The 19,447-nt window shown below is 56.3% G+C and overlaps 2 protein-coding genes across 2 annotated transcripts in view; one reads left to right on the top strand and one right to left on the bottom strand.

The window, feature by feature from the left end:
* Nucleotides 1-7,472, top strand: part of CSUI_005587 (ap2 domain transcription factor ap2xi-3) — a 9,166-nt gene extending 1,694 nt beyond the window's left edge. The window contains exons 2-6 of the mRNA XM_068065759.1: nt 185-1,681; nt 2,034-3,308; nt 3,894-4,425; nt 4,921-5,308; nt 5,771-7,472. Coding sequence (XP_067922266.1) covers nt 271-1,681; nt 2,034-3,308; nt 3,894-4,425; nt 4,921-5,308; nt 5,771-7,138 — 4,974 coding nt within the window. The 5' untranslated portion in view covers nt 185-270 and the 3' untranslated portion in view covers nt 7,139-7,472. The remainder of the gene's footprint in view (nt 1-184; nt 1,682-2,033; nt 3,309-3,893; nt 4,426-4,920; nt 5,309-5,770) is intronic.
* Nucleotides 7,473-8,243: 771 nt separating this feature from the next.
* Nucleotides 8,244-19,087, bottom strand: CSUI_005586 (uncharacterized protein). The gene is made up of 6 exons (XM_068065758.1): nt 15,325-19,087; nt 13,916-14,367; nt 13,399-13,652; nt 12,347-12,454; nt 11,193-11,856; nt 8,244-10,825 (listed from the first exon to the last, which is right to left on the bottom strand). Exons 1-6 carry the CDS (start codon nt 18,747-18,749, stop codon nt 9,357-9,359), a joined length of 6,372 nt encoding a protein of 2,123 aa, XP_067922265.1. The 5' UTR covers nt 18,750-19,087; the 3' UTR covers nt 8,244-9,356.
* Nucleotides 19,088-19,447: the final 360 nt, after the last annotated feature.

Here is a 19,447-nt window from a genome sequence, read left to right as displayed (position 1 = left end):
GTAGCGCACCCGGGCACCATGAACAGGAGTTGCAGAGGCCGCGGATCGTTCCAGCTAGCAGTAGTCCACATCTGTGGGGGCTCCTGCTTCTTCGACGCCACTGTGCTGTGTTTCTCTTTTTTTACTAGCGTTAGCTGTCCTAACATGTGTGCCTTGCGTTCTGCTCATGCTGGCCTGCCTTCAGGTCGTGCTTTGTTGGTGCAGCTTCGGGTCGTGCCTTGCTGGCCTGTTCCCCCTCTCACGGACTGGCAGAGGCGCTATGGTCGCGCAATGTTAAGCCTCTTGAGCCATTCGGCGACTACTGAGGCGGCGTCCTTGGCCGGGAGCGGTAGGGGGGCTGGATCGCCCTCTCTGTCTGGGGATTCTGAGAAGGCTGGTGGTGGTGTTGATGGTGTTTGCTCGTTCGTGTCCTCCAGCTTCACTCCGTTGCAGGCGTGTAAGAGTGAAAGCACTATATCGCCGCTGTTGGGAGTTGGTTCCGCTTCTCTGTCTCCTGTTTCTCAGATGTCCGCGGCCACAGTGCTCAACTCAGAAGGCAGCGGTGATGTCGGGCCAGCTGCCATTCATCCGAAGGCAGTAGAAGCTGATCTTCCTCACTCATTTCCATCCGACTTGACTGTCGTCATGACTTCTTCCGAGTCAGCCCCCGCACGGTATCCTCCAGGAGAGGAAGGGTACGAGGCCCCTCTTGACTCCTCGGACCGTCCCGGTGGTGACACTGACACGAATTTCACCAGATGTCCAGCATTCTCCATTAGTGACCAAGCTGCCAAGCTGCTGTTCAACGGCACTGGAAACTCGGTAGTCACGGACACACCTTCCTCCTGTGAGGCCACAGCCTCTTTGCTGCCTGCCGTGATATCTGGTGCGCTCCCAAGAGACGAGAAGACAGCTATTTCTAATGAACCCTTGCTTGTCAGCCCGGCGTCCGCTCACACTCTGCTGAGTTTCTCCTCTGCGTTACTGGGGACACGTAACAGTGAAGGGGACGTAACGATCTCATCTATCTCGCCAGAGATCGCGGCTTCCGGGCTACATCAGCTGACGCAGGAAGAAGCAGCGGCCGCTGTAGCGGCGATGGCGGGCGCGACGGGTGAATCCTCTGAGACAGTTTTGGCAAAACTTGCTTCCATTCTTCCCTTCTCCTCTGCATCGGGATCCGCCTCTCCAGTTGCTGCAGTCCAGGGTCTTGCGTCTACAGGGGAGGTTCTTTCGGGACTCCGCCACCAAGACGGCGGTGGTGTTGGATTCGAAGGAGCGAACGCAGCAGCATTAGTGGCTGCGGGTGCGGGTACGGCACAAGCAGATCCCGCGGCATCGGGGGCAGCGGCTCCTCAGGTTAGAGTGAGGGCAGAGCGTGTAAGCGGAGAAGCAGGTGAGCCTCTCAAATCAAATGCTACAGCTGCGACAGCGGCTTCCGAGCTGCTTCTGGAGAACTTGGTGAAGGCTGAACCGGCAGAAGGAGATACGGCAGTCTCAGCGGTCGCTGCCTTCAAACCAGGAGGCTTAGCTGACTCCGCCGCTTCAACATGTAGTGCGAGGAAGGCTGCTGAAGTGGCGAAGGGCCGACTTTTTTCGGGGGGGGGTGTCGTGGACACTTGTGGTATCGGCGGGACTGGCAGCGCAGTGATGAATACGGCCCAGGCAGCTTCGTCGTCTTTTGATGTTTTCCAGCACTGTGGTAAGCTTACTTTATTCAAAGGACTGAGAAGAGGAGGGTGTGCATCACATTTTTCCGGTCTTGTCTGTGATCATCCTCATGTGATTACTCGTCGCATGGTGTGGGCTACTCTTGCGTCTTCTTAGCAGTAGGTGCGGAAGCTTGAGTTCAGAAGTAAATGCGTTTTTGTGTATGACTCCTATGTGGATGGTCATGCGGTGTGCCAGCAGTGTAGGTCCTGGCTGCACTGCGTGTGTGACCCACTTGAGTGCCATTTTTTTGTCGTCGATTTGCCGCTTGTGCTATGATAGGCGACGGTTCCAACTCAGACCCTGATAGCCGTTTTCTGTGGACTTTGCTTTGCCTCGTGCAGCTCCAAGCTCGATGGCTCCGCTTGATGCCTCTGCAGCTGCTCCAGTCGCAGCGCCTTTCTTGTCCTCGCTCTCGTCTCTGGATTCCTTCAAGCGCCTGTGCTACGGTCCGAGCGCTCCTCTGTTCGATACGTTGAGTTCAAGTAGCGGCATTGATCGGCTTTCTTCTCTTTCGTCACTCTCCCTTCAGGCCTTGTCTGCGGCGGCGGCATCGTCCATAGAGGGGGACGGCAGCGCGGGGTCGACTAGTGCTGTCCCTACCGCAGTAGCTACTCTGGCTAACCAAAAACATCCAACATCTGCTGGTGTCACGAGTCCCTCATCGCCCCGGCTCGCGATAGTCTCTCCAGCGTCCACCGCTGGCGCTGCCGCCTCTGACTTTGGGGCTGGAGGGGCTGAACAGCTCAGGGTGACGGAGAGGAAGCGAATCGAGGTGACGGCAACGCAAGGTGGTGCGCTTGCTGCATGCGAAGAAGAGCCTACGGTAGTAGGGGTGGGCAGTCCGGTGTGCAGCGATACGGATGCGAAGAATAGCTCGGTGAATCCAGGCGGATCAGGGGGAGATGAAAGGAGTACAGTTTCCACTCTCGGAGCGACACCAAGCGTAACTGCGGCTCTTGGTCCAGTATCTGCAGGTGGAACTGGCGTTTGTGGTTCATCAGCAACGACCGGAGAGGCAGTTGCAGACCCTGTACCGTGCGCTGCAGATTCGGCAGGAGGACGCGGAAAAGCCGTAGTCGGGACCCTCAATTCTTCATCTCCGCCTGCCACGGACACTGTGGACTCGACGCTCGGGGCTGGTATCGGGCGACCGGGCACAACCAGTATGGGGGCCGGCGATGTTGCCTTGAGAGGTGCGGGTAGCGATTCAGGAGGGACTCCTCCAGGGGCGAGGGCGGGTGTTACGAGCCCCACTACGGCGGCTGCTGCAACGGCAGCAAGCATTGGCTTTGGAATGGACAACATGGCTGCAGCACTTCAGGCCGAGCAGATGCGGAGATTGCTTGCAGAATTCGCCTCTCCGGATGATCCGTACGCAGCGGCAATGGCAGTCGGGGGACTGGGCTGTCCCGGGCTTGGAGGTCCAGCCGGTGGGACTGCGGGGGCAGGAAGCAGCAGCAGCAGTGGGGGAGTAGCAGGGACTGCGGGTGCTGCGAGCGCGGGAGTGGGAGACGTGGTGGTTTTGGACGACCAGCAGAGACAACAGCAGCTCATAATACCGCAGGAGCACCAGCTAGCGGCGTTGACCTACCTGCAAAGCATGGAAGGAATGACAGGTGAGAGGTGACGACCACGAGCATACTGCAGCACTAGGTCTTCCGTTAGATTGGTCGTTCCAGTGTGTCGGGTGGCGAGGTGGCGCCGTGCATGCCCCAGTGTCCAGCAGCGCTTGCAACGGCGGTGCGCATGGTCGCGCTTTGCTTGATAACAATTTCCCACTTTCTTGCACGTGTCTCTTTTGAACGCATCGAAGTGTGTAGAAACGTGCTCGTGCTTGGTTGCGCTCTATATATACATGCAGAAGACGTGGGCTAGGTCTGAAGAGCATCTGAAAACTCGAAGCGCAAAACTCTTCAACGGCTGTTCTTGGGTTTTCACCCCGCAGCCGTTATAAAGCTGGGTCGCTGTGAGCTACGTGTACAGAACAAGTGGCTGTGCGCGATCACGCCAAAGGTGTGCGCGAGCGTTTGCTCCGACAGATGCAGAGATACTTGTGCGTGCGTGGTTGTGGCTTGGTTTGTGGCGGACTGCAGGTGGAGGCGAATTCCCTGGTTCGTTTTCAACCGTGCGTGGCCATTCGCTGTACCGGTCTGTCTCTGAGCTTCATCTGCTTTTCCCCTTTATCTCTCTGTTCATTTCAGATGCCGTAAACAGTTCCCTGTGGATGCCTGGTATCTTGGGGAGTCGCCTCGGTGCGACGGGATTTTTTCATTCCCTGTACGACTTTGCGAACACTGCGCTTGCCGCTGCTGTGGTCGCCGCCCCATCAGAGACGGGTTCTGGTACGTCGACTGCGGGCTTGACCTCAGCCGCGTCCCCTGGTGGAGAGGGTACAGCTCTTGCGTCCGCTAGCGTCGCGTCGAGGTCTCACCGTGGCCGCAATGGTAACTGTGGTGGAAGTCGAGGAAGCAGAGGCACGACAGGAGGTGGAAGTATAGCAACCCCTGGGGTGGCAGAGGCCTTGGCGTGTGGCCCAGCAGGTCTCCTAGGAGCTGAATTTGCCCAAGGGACGGCTGATGGCGTTGGAGGAGATGCGGCGTCCGCAGCAGCTGCTGCGGCAGCGGCGGCGTGGGGTATGTACGGAGCAATTCCCCAAGCAGGGGTAATAGGAGAAGGTTCGGAGGCCTCGAGGGGGGTAGACGGAGTGGCAGCTGCTCCGGTTAAGAGAACTCGGTAAGGGCGTCTGCCATGTACGAAACGATGCTTGCTCATCTTTTTTTTCCCGGAGTTCATCCCTGTGTTGACACAGGGTGACGTGTGCCCGACGACAGATGCCGGAGAACCTCGTCTGTTCGAGAGAGTTAAGGCTGACTGTCACTTTTGTTTGACGCTTTCATTGCGTGTTTAATGCGATTCCCACTGCCGTCTCGGAAGGAGAAGGCGGGAGGGTATGCGGCATCAGATTTACGGTCATGTTGCGGGCAGAATCTCGCGGCTGTATAGGTGGTTTGTTTACAGAGGCAGCTCTCTCCGCTTGTGGTACTGAGTGCTGATCTCCTTTCTTTGTCATCTTTTCTCTCTTGCCACATGCCGACTCATGCGTATGAGTTGTTCATGCCAGGGCAGGGGGGGTCCTACCTGGAGAAAAGTATAGGTTTGCTTTGTGTAGTGCGGACCGGGGTGCAGACAATCTCACTACTTGTGATTGCGTGCTTGCTCATGTGCCAGGGGCCGCCCGCGCAAGCGCCCGGCGGACGGCTCTGCTAGTGTGTCTCGCGCCTCCGCGATGGTAAGACAGGAGCCGCCGGACGCTGGAGCAGGCCAGGCGCCTGCAGCGCTGTCAAACCAGAAACTGGGGATGCCCGAAGGAGAAGTATCTGCAGCGCCGGGATCTGCCAGTCCAGATAGCGGAGCCGCGCAGCGTGTGGCGCAGCATCTTCTGACTGGTGGCACGCCGGCGCCCAAGCGGTACAGGAGAGGAACGAACAACCCTGACAGTGGATTTCCGGGGGTCTCGTGGAACAGTCGAATGCAGGCGTGGTTGGCTTTCTACGTAGACAAAGAGGGTACTAGACGGAGCCACACGTTCAAGTGCAACAAATTCGGAGGAATTGAGGTGGGTCGGTGGTTTCACTGTTCTAGGCTTTTTTCGTCCGTCAGGCGGTGAAAAGCAAGTATGTGATGCATGGACGGATGAACTTGATAGCGCAGAGCGTCTGTGTGACAGACCTACACACCTCCGCGAACGTCGTCCGACACATCCATAGGTTGTCTCGCCACCATGTTCGGGGAACCGAGAGTCGGTGCACGTGGGTTCCAAGCCATGTCGCACACCCGATTCTGCGTCGCAGGACGGAGCGGCCGCCCTTATGAGCACCGGTGTCGGCTGTTTGCGTCCGTGCTGTTGGCGTAGAGGGGTGTCTGGCGGTATAGGAGAATGAATGTCAAGATTAGCTCTACCACAGCTTCCGATCCATCAAGCTCGAGGCGAAATCTAGCGCGTGAATTCAGTAATGCGTTTCTGAATCGCTTGGCGCATCCCTCTTTTGTGTTGCCATGCATTTTTGCGGTTTCGTAGTCTGCTCGAGTGGAAGCAATTGACTGGCTGATTCGCAAGCGTGGCGAACTTCAAGCAGAGAGCGAACAGCAACGTCAGCAGCAGGCTCAACAGCAGGTTCAGCAGCTTCAGCAGCAGGCTCAACAGCTGCAGAACCAGTCGCCACAGGCGCAGCTACAAGCCCAGTTACAGCAGGCTCAGCAGCTGCAGCAGCTGCAGTTGCAGTCTCCGTTTGCGACAGCTCATACTACTCCGGATGGCCGTTTAGTGGGCTTGGGATTGTCTCCCGACCAGCAACCTGATTTGCAGTTGCATCAACTGCTTCAAGAGGAACTGCTTCTCCAGCAGCAGCAACAGTTGCTTTTACAACAGCAGGCGGAGCAGCATCTTCAGCAGCACGCCACCGCTCTCCAGCAACACCTACCAGCAGAAGCTCAGGGAGGAACTGCCTCGGTCCTGCAAGGGGCGTTAGAGGCCGCACTGCAACAAGGAGGACAGGGTGATGTGCTTGCGTGCGCGATTGGATTGGGAGCAGGGACAGGCGGAGGCGATGAGAAACTGGGGTGTGAGAACGTATCCCCGGAGCACGTCCAGCAAGTGACTGCATTGGAGCACGCCAGAGAGGCACACCAGAGTCATGCAGGAGGCGCTGCGACTGCGCTGCAGGTCCTCGAAGCCCTTCACGGTTGTAGGGGAGGGAAAACGCAGCAGAGCGCGGGAGATGTGTTCCCGGGTGGTGGAGTCCCCGGGGTAGATGAGGCGGGGGTATCGGGCGAAGGTATCGGGCGTGAGCCGGCGAGCCAACAAGGAAACGCGATGCAGCGGTGCGAAAGCGATGAAAATCAAGGAGCGCGTCCCGCATCTTCACAGGGTTCGACGCAAGAGAACGGGACAGGCCAGGGGGGTGTAGCTGTGCAGCGGCCATCGGTCGAGCCTTCGGTTACTGCAGTGGCAGATACAGTAGCGGCAAGTGCCGAGGAGGCACCCGCAGACAGTGGTGGTGAAGGATGCCTCGCTGACACCAAGCGAAGTGGAAGCAGGAGCGGAGATGAGGATGGTGCATCAGCGCTTGGAGCGCGGGCGGGGCGTGGGACGAACTCTAAGGTGGAGGATTGTCTTAGTTCGTGGAGTGAGCGAACAGTGGAACCCGACGTGGGAGGAGGGAAAGCGGGCGGTCAGGCCGACTCAGTGCTGGAGCGCCACGCGGGAGAACTAGGCGTTGCCGAGATTCCTGTGAGAAAGGGGAGAGGCTCCGGGATTTCAGGTGGCGTAGGCGATTTGCACGAAGCGAGCCCTGAAGTTTCCAGTATAACTGCAGTTACTGAGAGGCCAAAGCAGCGAACGTCCGCGGAGGAGCAGGAGGGCAGTGTCCCTGGTTTTGCTACGTGAACAATCGTGGCTCGCATGTGTATACTAACTGACGCGCCACTGAGGCTGTCAAGCTTTCTCCGCGGGGACCAGTTCTTCTAGAGCGTTGCCTTTCACGGAGGGATGGAATTTTCAGTCGACTGAGAGATTGTCTATGGCTGGTGCCTAAGGTGCGAACAGTAAGTGCTTTGAAGTGTTTTCATCGAGGGGTGGCACTCGTGGCTCTCAGCATGCTGTTGTCTTGATGCTTGGGTGGTGGTGGTGGCTGGTCGGCGTAGTGAGTGTGAGTTCTTGGTCATTCCTCTGTTCCGTCACCGAGCGTTGGGACTGGCACGTTGCGTGACTATTCGGCGCCTTTCGATACATCCATCCGTTGGGGCGTTTGTGATCGGAAAAATCACGGAGCATCTGAGGCTTTTCTCTTCTATAAAGCTGGACAGAACTTGCTTAGGAGACCAAACGTCTTCGGCACCGGGCTGTCCTCCCAGTGGCTACAAACTGTCCGGAGCCGACCGAGTTGCAGATTGGGGTGCAGACAGATCGGACCTCGGATATTTCCAGGAAAGGCTGTCCCAGTGAATCAAGCCCCTCTGCAAGAGAGCGGGTCGGCCCCTCCTGCCGTAGTCGCGAAAACGTGCTAGTATCCAGGTTTAGCCTGTGTGCTCTCTCCTACGGCGGGTAGTTGCACAAAATAGTGGCGCGATGGATACCGGCAAGGAGGGAGTGCGGCTGAGTCCGGTGATTTCTCTGCGGGACTCCCGCACGCTCAGCGGAAGACAGACGAAAGAGTTGGGACGCCTGTTGTTTACCAATGACGGATGTATGTTTGGGAGAGGTGTCGGTCCTACTGTGTAGCTGCCGATACAGTACTCGGGCTCAGTTGGCGGAAAGGAAATCTTACACGCGGTAAGCTGTAACAAGTGAGAGCTAAAGCACGCCATTGCGCTGAATTTCTCTGCAATTCCTGAAAAACACGCGAGAGCGGCACCAGCCGATTGCATCCTCGCATCCTACAAGATCTGGCTACGCAGCGAGCGTTGTTCCGCGTGGGGTGAAGGCGAGCTGTGTGGCTTTCGGGAATTTGCCCCGGTGAACGATTTGGGATCACCACCACTGAAGCCAGATCGTCCCTTACATGATTGACCAGAAAGAAAAAGTCACTGAAGAATGCGACTTCACTGCTGCGGCCTTCCGCTTCCAGACGCCATCATACTGGACGCGGTGCGACTCAGGTTCTCACCTTTCAAAACCAGTCATCCATGGACTGCAATGTCTCAGTCGAATAATTTCTTCCGGTTGGCCAACCCGCATCCGCGACGACCGAACCAGTGGGCTACAGCGCTCTCCAGCTAAACCTGCGGTCAGGCTGATCCTTACATCTTACATCGTCCGGTGAAAAAAAACCTTTACTCAGGAAGCCCACGGCCGTGCGGCGAGTTCTCGCGTTCTTCTGGCAACAACGTCACGAGACTCTGCCAAGTTCTCACCTCACTGCTTGCACTGCCTGTCGTCCTGGTTTGTAAATCGGAAACCCTTTTCGTCAGTAAGCCGCTTAACCGAAGAGAGGAAAACTGAGTTCGGCGCCGTGCAACTGGAGGTGCGACGGCTTCAGAGCTCAGACCCCACTCCCTACTTCCAAAGATGAATAGCGCGGTCTCGATTACATCCGCGGTCTGTCAGGTACAGACCCTAGCATAGGAGCGTCGCCAGAATTCTATACCCTCGAACATACTCGTAGACAAATCGTGTATACCCAAACTTCTACAGCACCAGCCGACCGCACCACCGTGTCAGTTTTCCGGTGCGCCGCGAAAGAACTTATCGCCTATCTCACCACGAGACATCTTCTGAAAGGAGCGGTGTCCAGCGTTGATCTCGAGAACCATGCGACGGCTGCAGCAGCCACGCAGACGCCGGACGCCGCCAGGAGTGGACATTCTTGTCGGCGTCCAGCGTCGCTACTCTTTCCGTTCAAGCCGACCGCACCCGATGCCTGCTTGGCAAAGAGTGTGGGCCTACTGGCCTATACTGGGCGTCGTGCTGAAGTTCACAGGCAACAGTACAACTCCCGGGCGACGCAGCTTTTGCCAAACAGTTTGGGTATCCGGGTAGCATAACTCTCACCCCCCACAGGGAGTTATTTCGATCTGCCTCTTTTCTAAGACAGCCTGTTGACGTGAAACTAGAAGAATTCAACCGGTCTAGCGAAGCTGCCCTACCGGCTCCCACTTTTTCAAGTTCAGGTACAGGTCGACGGAAAGAACTTTATACTCCAGATGTTCCGATACTTCTTCCCCGATACCAGAGCGGGTTCCTTGTCTCCCAAAAACTCGGATACGACATCTTCTTGGGTTTGCATCCCGTCATCGTTCTTCGTCGATTGATGACTCCTTCCCTTGCTCTCAGGGATATCGTTCGTACTGTGTGAGGGTCCCGGCGCTCCTCGACAGGGGGTGTCGGAGGGGAGTTCACGTCGCCTGTGTCTCAGAGGTGGTATTATCGGCACAACCGGAGAACACGTGTCCGGCAAGAAGAGCTCGCGATCGGTTTCGCACTTTTTCTCGCTTCTGCCTGATGCAGCTGCAAGACGTTGCTCGTATCCACCACGGACCGAATGGTCTCGGCCACTTCCGCCTGCGATGCCATCACGTAACCTCCAGCTCACTACACTACATGCATTTGCCGGGGGCCTGTACCAGACCTGAAACCCTGTCGCTGCTACTCCTGCCACTCCTCTTTCTTGTGGAGAAAAGACGACTTCGTCACGTGAGGTGAAGTTCCTGTCAACAGCCCAGACACCCTTGCTTTTCTCGATCTTATCGACAAAATGAAAAGGTGCAGCCCCTTGCCCTTGTGGCGCCAGTGCATGTATTAGCCGAGCAGCCACTCGCGGATTGCGACAGGAAAAGACTCGAGCTTGATCGAATTTGCCCTTCACCGTTTTGTGAGTCCCAGCCGGGCCTCCACCAGCGAGTGCGCCCGGGCAAGGTATTGCGGGCATGCTGGAGGGTGGTGAAAAAGGTAAGGCTTCACTACCTGTTACTCGTAAGTGTGGTGTTGATCTGCTCGGGCTGCGAACAATGCTTGAGGAACACGCCGTGACAGGGGATACAGTCTCCAGTTTTCCTTGATCATTGTTCATCAGGCCTCGCTCGGCAGACGAGACGTCTTCACGTGTCCATGCGCTGCAATCGCCGCGCCTTGAGGTCACCGCAGTCGCGTGCCAGGCCCCTACAGCACCCCCCGTGCCCAAGGAGCTATTTCTGCGAAGTAACTTCGTGTCTGGGCCGGCGTTTACGATGCGATGGCGTTCCTGAATGGTTGACGCCGTTGCACCCATTACAGGAACTTTGACAGGATCCCTTACCAATGAAGCGAAAGCAGGTGCGATGTCCCAAGAAGCAGGGCCAAAATGGCCTGCCAGCCTATAAACAGGCTGACAGAGGTCGTTGTTTTCTCCCAGAAGCGCTTGGCGAAAGCTCGAGATACCCGCCACCTGGACAGCTGAGTGTGCTGCCGCGCCTCTGTCTTTTGCCGTGCAGCGTGGAGCACTGACAGGGCAGTGTGGTGGGCCCAGTCCACGGAGATGAGAAGCGTACAGCTGCGCTATGTAGTCCAAGGAACTGGCAGAAAGACTCTTATCTCCGACTATTCTGTCACGGAACGAGCGGAAAGACGTCCCTGTCACCTGGAGAAGGCGATCGCTTCCTGCAGGTACCACTCAGGCAGACAGCCGTGATCGCTGATGACTGAACGTACGGGAACTGGCTCCTGTTGGCGCCCCACATAGCGAACACACAGGAAACTCCGGGACGCCTTGACCGTAGCCTCTCCACGCCAACCTATACGCGAGGTATTTCACTTTCGCGACTCGAAGGGGTTTCCCGTGGCAGCTGTTCTTGGGAGCCAAGCCACCCCAAGAATTCGGCGCGTCCGTTCCACCGCGACATATCCGATCGGAAGGAGACTGCACCTGGTTTTTAAAGACACCGAAAAGCCACGACCGCATCAAATGGCTACTTTGAGTAAAAGGCTATCGAACAACTGATGCAGACCTCGAGAATCAACGACCCACCAGATGCATGCCTGGCCAACAGTCCTTCCGCGCCACTGTGACGCTTCCTGTCCGCTTCGTTTGCACTCCAGCGCTTCGAGTCCTTAAAAAAAAACCAGCAACTCGGCGGAGATCGCTGAAGCCTCTGAAGCATACCGAACGGTTGAAAGAAGCTTTTCGCCTCCAGGTAGTCGTGTAAACGAGAGTCCAATCCTGCGGATTTGAGTTGCATTCTCCGGCTCGTCAAGAGCCTTCTGAGCTCACCCGCGACCGTCTCTCTCGGACGGCCCGATGGTGGTCTGCTTCCACTGCGTTGGAACATCAGCTCCGTCAACCCTCCCGCAAACGGAGCGAGCTCGTTGCCTGCTCTTTCTCCTCTCCGGTTAAGGGCTTGGCTGCTTTGCTGTCGTGAAGAAGCCAGTGGTGCAGAATCCGGTGACCACACATCCGAATCTGACGGCTCGTCTTCCCTGCTACCTTCCGAGCTGCCACCGGTGCTTCCACGGTCGAAATCCCAGGCGTGGCCGGAATGGTCGCAGTTGCTTGTGAAACGGCGAAAGTGCACGTAAGGTGCTACAAACGCCTCTTCGTGGTGAGGCGCGGAGACGTCCGTCAGGAGGCCGAGAAAGCGCCCATGACGGGGAAGAAGCAAAATGTCGGAGGACGTCAGCGGCAACCAGGAAATCTGAGTGACGCATACACATAAGGAGGAACCAGAGCGCATCAAAGGAGGTGCACGGAGTATTCAGAGAGACGTCAAAAGCAGCGGCGCATCTCTCGCAGCCCTGCCAGATTCGATTAAGATATCGGGAGTGCAACCGCGACATGATTACACGCGGATTCGTGGACGACGCAATCCTCGCGAATATTTGTCCAGAAGTGTGGTTTGTTATACTGCCAGAGAAACGTACTGGAAAAAAAAAGCGAGCAGTTTCCGATGGCTCAAGCGCGATGGCAAGATGCATCGCTATGGCTGGTCTTACCTAACTACGTCCTGCCAAACACTCTGCACCCGGGCTGAACGAGTTCTCTATGAAGCTGATTACAACCGGCTAGCGGATTCAATACTGTGATCCAGAGGCACTTCGATCAGCCCGGCTCCGACAATACTTTCTTCAGCTATTGTCCTATCGGCTTCTAGTTGCCTTCGCACCTTTGCTTCGACTTCAAGCTACCTGTTTCGGCACCGGGATCATGGCAGTATCGAGGAAAATCTCTCGAGCCGAATGTCCACCACGCTGCTCTTGATCCTTCAGGTCAACCAAGTATAGAACATGCTCATTCTGAAGAGGACGCAGCGGACACGTAGCAACCGACGCCTTGCAACGGTAAGCCATTCACCGAGGGCCCACGCCCGACCGACGAGGGCTCGAGGCCACTAGTCCTGGGCGGCGAGTTCAATTTGCTAGCTCCGATCTACCAAGTAATCTCGACGTGAGGATATGGGGGTCACGCAGTCCGTAGCTGTAGAGCCTAACGGGAGGGGCGGCTGTCGAAGCTGCAGCCAAGCAACTACACATGTGACAGTCGTTAGGGCTGGCCGACGTTGACCACGCAGGCGTCGTTCCTCCTACAAGAAGACACCTTTTCTGGAAAGGTAATACGGCGGGCCAGCATGCCATCTGACCAGGTACTCCTTTCCCGACGTTGTTGACAGGCTCAGACGCTCATTATTAACCGTGGGAACTAGCGGAAAGAAGAGCAACGAAAACGAACACGAGCAGAGGCTGTCACCCACAAAAGCGACCAATTTGGAGCAGACGGGAGATCGTGCTTCCTGTGACCTGTTGTGTAGCGTCCGCTCGACGCTTGTTTCTGACCGGGAGGGCTACTGCAAGGAAGAATGGCCGAAACCACTTGCAATCGCATCCCACCGAAAGTACCACGCTACGCCTGTGCACATGTGACTGGTGTACGCAGAAGAGCCAGCACGATGAGTGCGAGTGGTTTCGATTGAAGCTGCAGTAGTTTCGCTTGCAAGAAAGATGGTGCCCACTGCGACACTGATTCTGAGTGGAGAGCTAACAAGACAGACAGGAGACGGGCCCCGTCCTGAAAAGACGATCCGCCAGGACCATTTGCCAACTTCGCCCGGCGAACAGAAATGAACTAGTGCGGATCATGACCGTTCGCCTGACAGGCTGCAGCAACTACATTGCGCTACTCCAGCTGTCACTTCACACAGCCCGCGGAGCCTGAAGCAGGAGAATACAATGCAGCAACTTACCACTCCCCTACGTGAGACAACGACGAGCCACTGCAGATGGGGGTCGAGCGAGAAACCGGCAGTGACAAAACGCTCCACTTTACTTCCGCTGTGGCCAAACCTGGCGCCCACCGGGAGTTCCAAATGTAGCCTCAGGCGCAGGGGGCTCGGAGCTGGCGTAATGCGAGGCAAAGGAGCAGACTGGCCAGGCACGACAGAGAGAAGAGGCGATGGCAAACAGAAAGCGGTGCATGTCCGCGCTGAAGATGCCACCCCTGTGAAAACGTGCACAAGAGAAGAACCCCGTGCAAGCCAAGACCAAAACCGAGCAGAACTGCAGCGCAAGACACCATACACGACGAGACGACAGGCGGAACGAAGCAATCTTTCCACCTCCTCCGGTTTCACACCTTCACCCTGTACCAGCTGTCGTGCTTGCGCACTCAAGTGTGAAAGCCGACACTCTGCCTCAAGTCCCGTGCGAGCTCCGGTGCGGAGTCGGAACCTCGGCGGCTGGCTACCCCGACGAAGGGCTTACGGCATGTGTCGCGGTCCTTCTTGATTGAACGGTCTACAACCGCACGCGTGTTCTCCAGTTTCGCCCTCCTTCCCTGGAACAACTGTTCGCCTGGGGCGGCAACGCCACAGGGAACCTCGCCACCTTCTTCTCCGTCCGTATGGTATCCTTTGCCAGCTGTTCGCCGCGACTCCGAGTCTTTGAAACTCTCCTCCTGGACTGACGCACGCAAGAGCGAACGCTCCTCGTTTCGCAGTCTGGCAGCATTAACGCCACTCGAGAGAGTGAAAGAAACAGCAGGACCGTCACATCTGCGGCTGGATACGTCCGTGTTGGGAGATGCAGACGGCGGACGGTCTGGAAGCAGTTCCAGAACACAACACTGGCGCTCTTTCCAAGCAAGAAGAAAGCGTCCCTCACGCTGGACCGATAAGAAGTCGAAAGGTGTACTCTTCGAGGAGCCGAATTTATGCCTGAACGAGAGCAATAAAAAAACGGCTTCCGCAAAGAAGGCTCAGAAGTCGCGGGATGCCGGCCTCACCAAGAAAGGGGTCGACGGGAACCTTGGCAACGGACTTGAAAATGGAGAATGCCTACAAGTCATGCACGTTCTGACGGATACGTCAAGATGACTCACGGAAGGCAACCGCTCTTTTCTCCAGACCCTATAATCTGGTTCCAGTCCGCAAAGACAACTGCGATTCAGATTTGAAAGGTACGCAGCTGTCGACCACTTTGAAAAGCGTCAGTGTACGTCGGTGTGCCACAAGAACTAAACTCGGCGACATGGCGCTCTTCCACAGACGAGACGATGAGCCAGGATGAAGGGGAAAACAGACGACTGTCTCGAGGGGGATAAGGGAAAGCCAGGGGCCCTTTGGAAACAAAAAACAAACGGCGAGGAAAAAAGGCAAAAACTGCGGACAGAACAGCTTTGAAGTCACAGAAAGAATACGAGGGGTGGATGCCAAAGAAGATGAGACGAAAAGGGTTACGACTGGGGTCGCCCAGAAGCCTTCCAAACTTGCACACCGGCTATGCAGCGCACACCCAAGCAGCAGAGGTGGAAAGCCTGCAGTGCCCTAACAGCAGGAGCTATAATGTACTTCTGGGCCCGAAGAGAGGAACAGAGCCACACATTCCAGGAGAAGCCTGGGACGAACGTACTGGAGAGCATGAGACCTGCAACGTCTTGCAGAACTCGCTAGGCAACCGTGTGTATCTCATCAATCTCGAACAGGAAATAGTATGCCTACTGAGACACGACCTTGGCTCGACATGGCGCAGTAGGAACCACAGCCAAGCAGGGGCCACGACACATACGTGGACGCCCTTAACAGGTTAGGCAGTTCCTTGTCAAACTGCAGTGTCAAAAGACCGAGAAGACAGGTCGCCACGCGCCTTCCTGGTCCTGCCGGGTATATACGTACCGGGCTAACACTCGATGGTGCAGATCGACCACAACGATCAGGGCATTCGGTAGTGCGACAGCGACAACCCACTCGTCTTCTCCTTCGCCTGTGGCGCGTCGAGCGATACAGTCCATCTCCTCAGAAAGGCCCTCAGCTGTCCGTCTTCCCGGCTGACTGCTTCCCCCCTCTTGCAGCGAGTGTGCTCCTGTCTCATTCTTCGGAATACTGACAGCGGAGGTTGAGCGTTTTACTCCTTCTTTGGCCTGAAAGCACACTGGTCTGTGTGAATAAGGCGGTTTCAGTACATCGGAAACGCTTGCCTCGGAAAGTCCGAGCCGCGAAACGACAGGTACAGGAGAAAAAGGAATGGAGCTCTCGTCCCGGTGTGACTTTCCGGAGTTGCTGTTGAGAAGCAACTGGTAAAACGGATTCACAGGAAAATCTGTCTCCAGCTGGTTAAGGGACTTTTTTGGAAATAAGCGTCGGGCCAAACTGTAATCTGTCTCTTTCCGCACGCCTCGGAGCTCTTCTGTCTCTCCCCCTTGGACACCCCACACTGAAGGAAGCGAAGCCTTCCACCACGGGAGAGACAAACGCGAAGGAGAAGGGTGAACGGCAAGCGCGGGAGCAGGAATATCAGTGCATCGAGTGACACTTGAAGGAGCATCTAGCGCAGATGGTGTATTCATCGAGGAGCACTTCCAAGGGACGGGAGTGGGGCATGATACGTAAAAGCCACTGGTGAAGTGAAAGCTGAAGTCCTCTTTTGCTCTGAAGGCGACAAGCGGGAAGGTCACTGCATCCCTAACTCTCCAATTGCCTGCATCCAAATCTTCCGGAGCGACCCCAACACCGCCTCCACACCCTCCCCTTCGCGGGTATGTCCGAGCACATGAAGGCGATGTCGCTTTCAGGTCGCATCCCCCGGGCGCATCAGTGCTCGTGCAAGAAGGTGACTCCGTTCGCACTTCCGTACGCTTCCCTTGTTCTGAGCCGTCCCGCTGCAACTCTTCACTCGCTTCGAGCCTTCCTGGGGGTGATGCGGGCGAAGCCTCTCCTTCAGAGAAAGCACACTTCTCTTCTGTGTGCTGTCGATCCGCGGCTTGACAGTCTTTTGTGTGTGCACCAAAACTGCCTTCGAATCTAACATAAGATCGCACCTCGGACCGCGCGCGCACATGCTTCGAGACGATCCTTTTCGAAGGCTTGGCAGAGGCAAACTCCTTCGTAAGAGCAGCGGCTTCGAAATTCTTCGCAGGAGAGCGACCTTCCAAGGTCGGAGAGGGAGTGTGCCCAGGCGGGTCAAGAGGAACCGAAGCAGGTGCAAAAGGAATGGATGGCCGACTTTGGCAACGCGCTACCATAGCAACCTTCGAGCAAAGCCGATCTTCATGAAGGACGCGAGAAAATGTACTTTCTGCTCCTCCGCAAGTCGGGTTGAAAAGGCGGGTGCAACAGCTTAGTACTAAATTTTCGGGTAACAAACTCATGGCATGGATAACCTTATTACCGTGAGTGGTGTCAACCAGAAGACGGACAGGGAGATTCGACTCGAACCTAACGAGGCAGTCCACGAAGACAAACGGTCCAACAAATACAGGACTGATCAGAGAACGAGGGCAAACATCAGCGCGGGGGGTTTCTCCCCTCGAAGCACGAATTGTCTGCCGGGAGCCGCAGACAGACACAGTAGGGAAACCCGGACTGCGAGTCAACCGCGGGCACGAAGGGCCCCGCCACTGATCTTGAGTCCACAACCGTCCGAGTAAAGACTCGTACTGCTTGTCGTTGGCGACAAAACCTGCATTCAGCAACTGAAAAACTTCCAGAGGACACGCCGGCGTGAGCAAATTGGGGAGAAACTGTAGGTGTGTCAAGAGTCGCGGAAAACGATCCTCGATGCTGTAAATCGTGTAGCTCGGCGGCCCTACTGGTTCGCGCGGAACACTGTCAACTCCGTACTGTTGTTTGTTCTTTTCGAAATCAGCCGAACAGCCATCCACCGACGATGATAAGAGAGAGGAGTCCACAGGGGGAGAAGGTCTCCTGAACGAGAAGGAAGAGAACGAGTCAACCGCGGCTTCTGAGGGCCCAGGAGACGAATGAGAGGCAGGGAACGCTCCTACAACGTCAGGCAGCTCCGCCAGTTGCAAGATTTTGACCCCCGTCACAGCTGACACAAGGCAGAGGAGTCTGTCGTCACACGCAAAAAAGAGAGATTGACACTTGAAAAAGTCTGTCGCGCTCCTGTTTCCGTGAAGCAGCGGCAATTGACGTCTTCCTGTTCTGCTGAAAACCTTCCGTTCTCCTTCGACTGCATGGTCACACGTTCCCGCCTCCAAAACGCAGAGAAGCTCTGTCTTTGCTGCGTCGTGGGCTAAGCTGCGATCCGATGCCATACGAAGACACTGGTGCTCGTGGGCACTTCTCCTTTCGTCAGAGCCAGCGAGGTGTCCGTTTAACTGACTAGTCTCTTGCATCACGACACGCGCTCTGTGTGTGCCCCTCTTCCTGTCCTTAGTTAAAGAAGCCCCCCCTCGTTCAGCCGGAACGGTTCTCTCACATCCGTAACTCAACTCCTCTTCGGAAAGTTCGCCGACGTTGCCGTCGATGGTGGAGGAACAAAGTTGACAGTCACCCACTGCGCAATGTCCGCAACAGCAGACACATAGGGGTGGTTCTGCGGAAGTGTCAGGCAAGTCCCCGATAGAGAGCTCGCGAAGAGGCAACAACGAGTGACTATCGAGAAGGATGACGCATCGGCCACACACATCTGCTCTGCTGAAACTCTTTTGACGCTGACTTTTCGGGTTCCGTCTTCTGCAAACGGCTGAACGCTGCCGGGGCTCGGTAACGTGAAGGTCCGCGGTTGAGGTGTTAGCATGTTTGAGCTGTGAGACTGGAAGCAGTGCGTTTCGATCCGAGCGGAGAAAGGATACACCCGCGGGTTGCGACAGGTCTACGGATTGCGAGGAGGTTCCGCAGCTTGGACAGACGCTATCGTGCAGACCTGCAGAACAGAAAGGGCCTAGCTCTGCCGATGCGAGGGCACCATGTGAAAAGGGTATGGAGAACTCAACGACGCGACTGAATGCTCTCGATGGATTGCCTTTACGGCCTGTCCTGTCGCCCATTCCCGGGGAGCCGGGAATGGGCGACGAGGTGACGCCTCCCCGTGCGGCCGAAGAGGGGTCACAGTTGTCTGTGAACGTACCCGGTGCCACCGATCGTTCATCTTTACTAAGAACCCCAGGCCTACGACAGTAGGCTCCTTCGAGCATCGTCTGCGATTCTGGTCCATAGTCCTCTGTGCATACTGCAATAAGACCTTGCCTTTCCGCTACGGCAAAACAGGACAACGCGCGACCCCGAGGGTCGGCGAAGTGTTTGCGCAAGGCAGTTGGATATGGACGACCTGAAACGAGAGACGCGCACAGATTCATCGGAGCAAGATAAAGAGCCGAAAAAGAGAGGAGGCGAACTCATACACCGGAGACCAGAGCAAAGTGACTGCCAGGAGGAGCTGACCGAAGAGGCAGTCGCATAAGGTCACTTACAGGTTATCTACGCCAGCACCGTGAACGGGAAGAAGCCGCCTGGACGACTACCAGGTCTGCGAGCAGGAGCACACCCGCTCGACAGATTCGCCAAGCGGATCCCGGTTTGCAGACGAGGCCGGAAGCCCATGCAAAACGCCGTCCATTTCAGATTTGGCCGCTTGAGAAGCAAGAAAACACTCGAAGGCACCCTTAAGTAATTTGGCAAATCTATCGCTTCGTTAGAGATCGACTATTTCGACTTGGCGTAGCAGCATTGCATGTGCTGCGGTTCTGCCCTCACATGCGCACGCAGTGGCCACCAGTGCGAACAGCGCACGAGCTGCAAGGAAAGACAAGGAGGCTGCGTGTCAAGAGGCTTTACTAGGACCTCACTTCTGTTGCTCTTGCTACGGGGGATCCTGGCGGAAAAGCAGCCAGCTGTTAAAACATTTGATTTTGGGGGGGGAACAACGACAGGCAAAGCAGGACATCTCTGAGATTCTGCACATAATCATGTGTGACTTGTGTAAGGCAGTCTGGGCAACTGGATGCCCTAACCAGGCACTTGCAGCAGCATGCACTCTGGAATGTGCCCCGCGCAC

This window comes from Cystoisospora suis (assembly GCF_002600585.1).
Source record: "Cystoisospora suis strain Wien I chromosome Unknown contig_2695, whole genome shotgun sequence".
NCBI lineage: Eukaryota > Apicomplexa > Conoidasida > Eucoccidiorida > Sarcocystidae > Cystoisospora > Cystoisospora suis.
The sequence above is the reverse complement of the archived record's forward strand: the minus strand, read 5'-3'. Positions and strand labels throughout refer to the sequence as shown.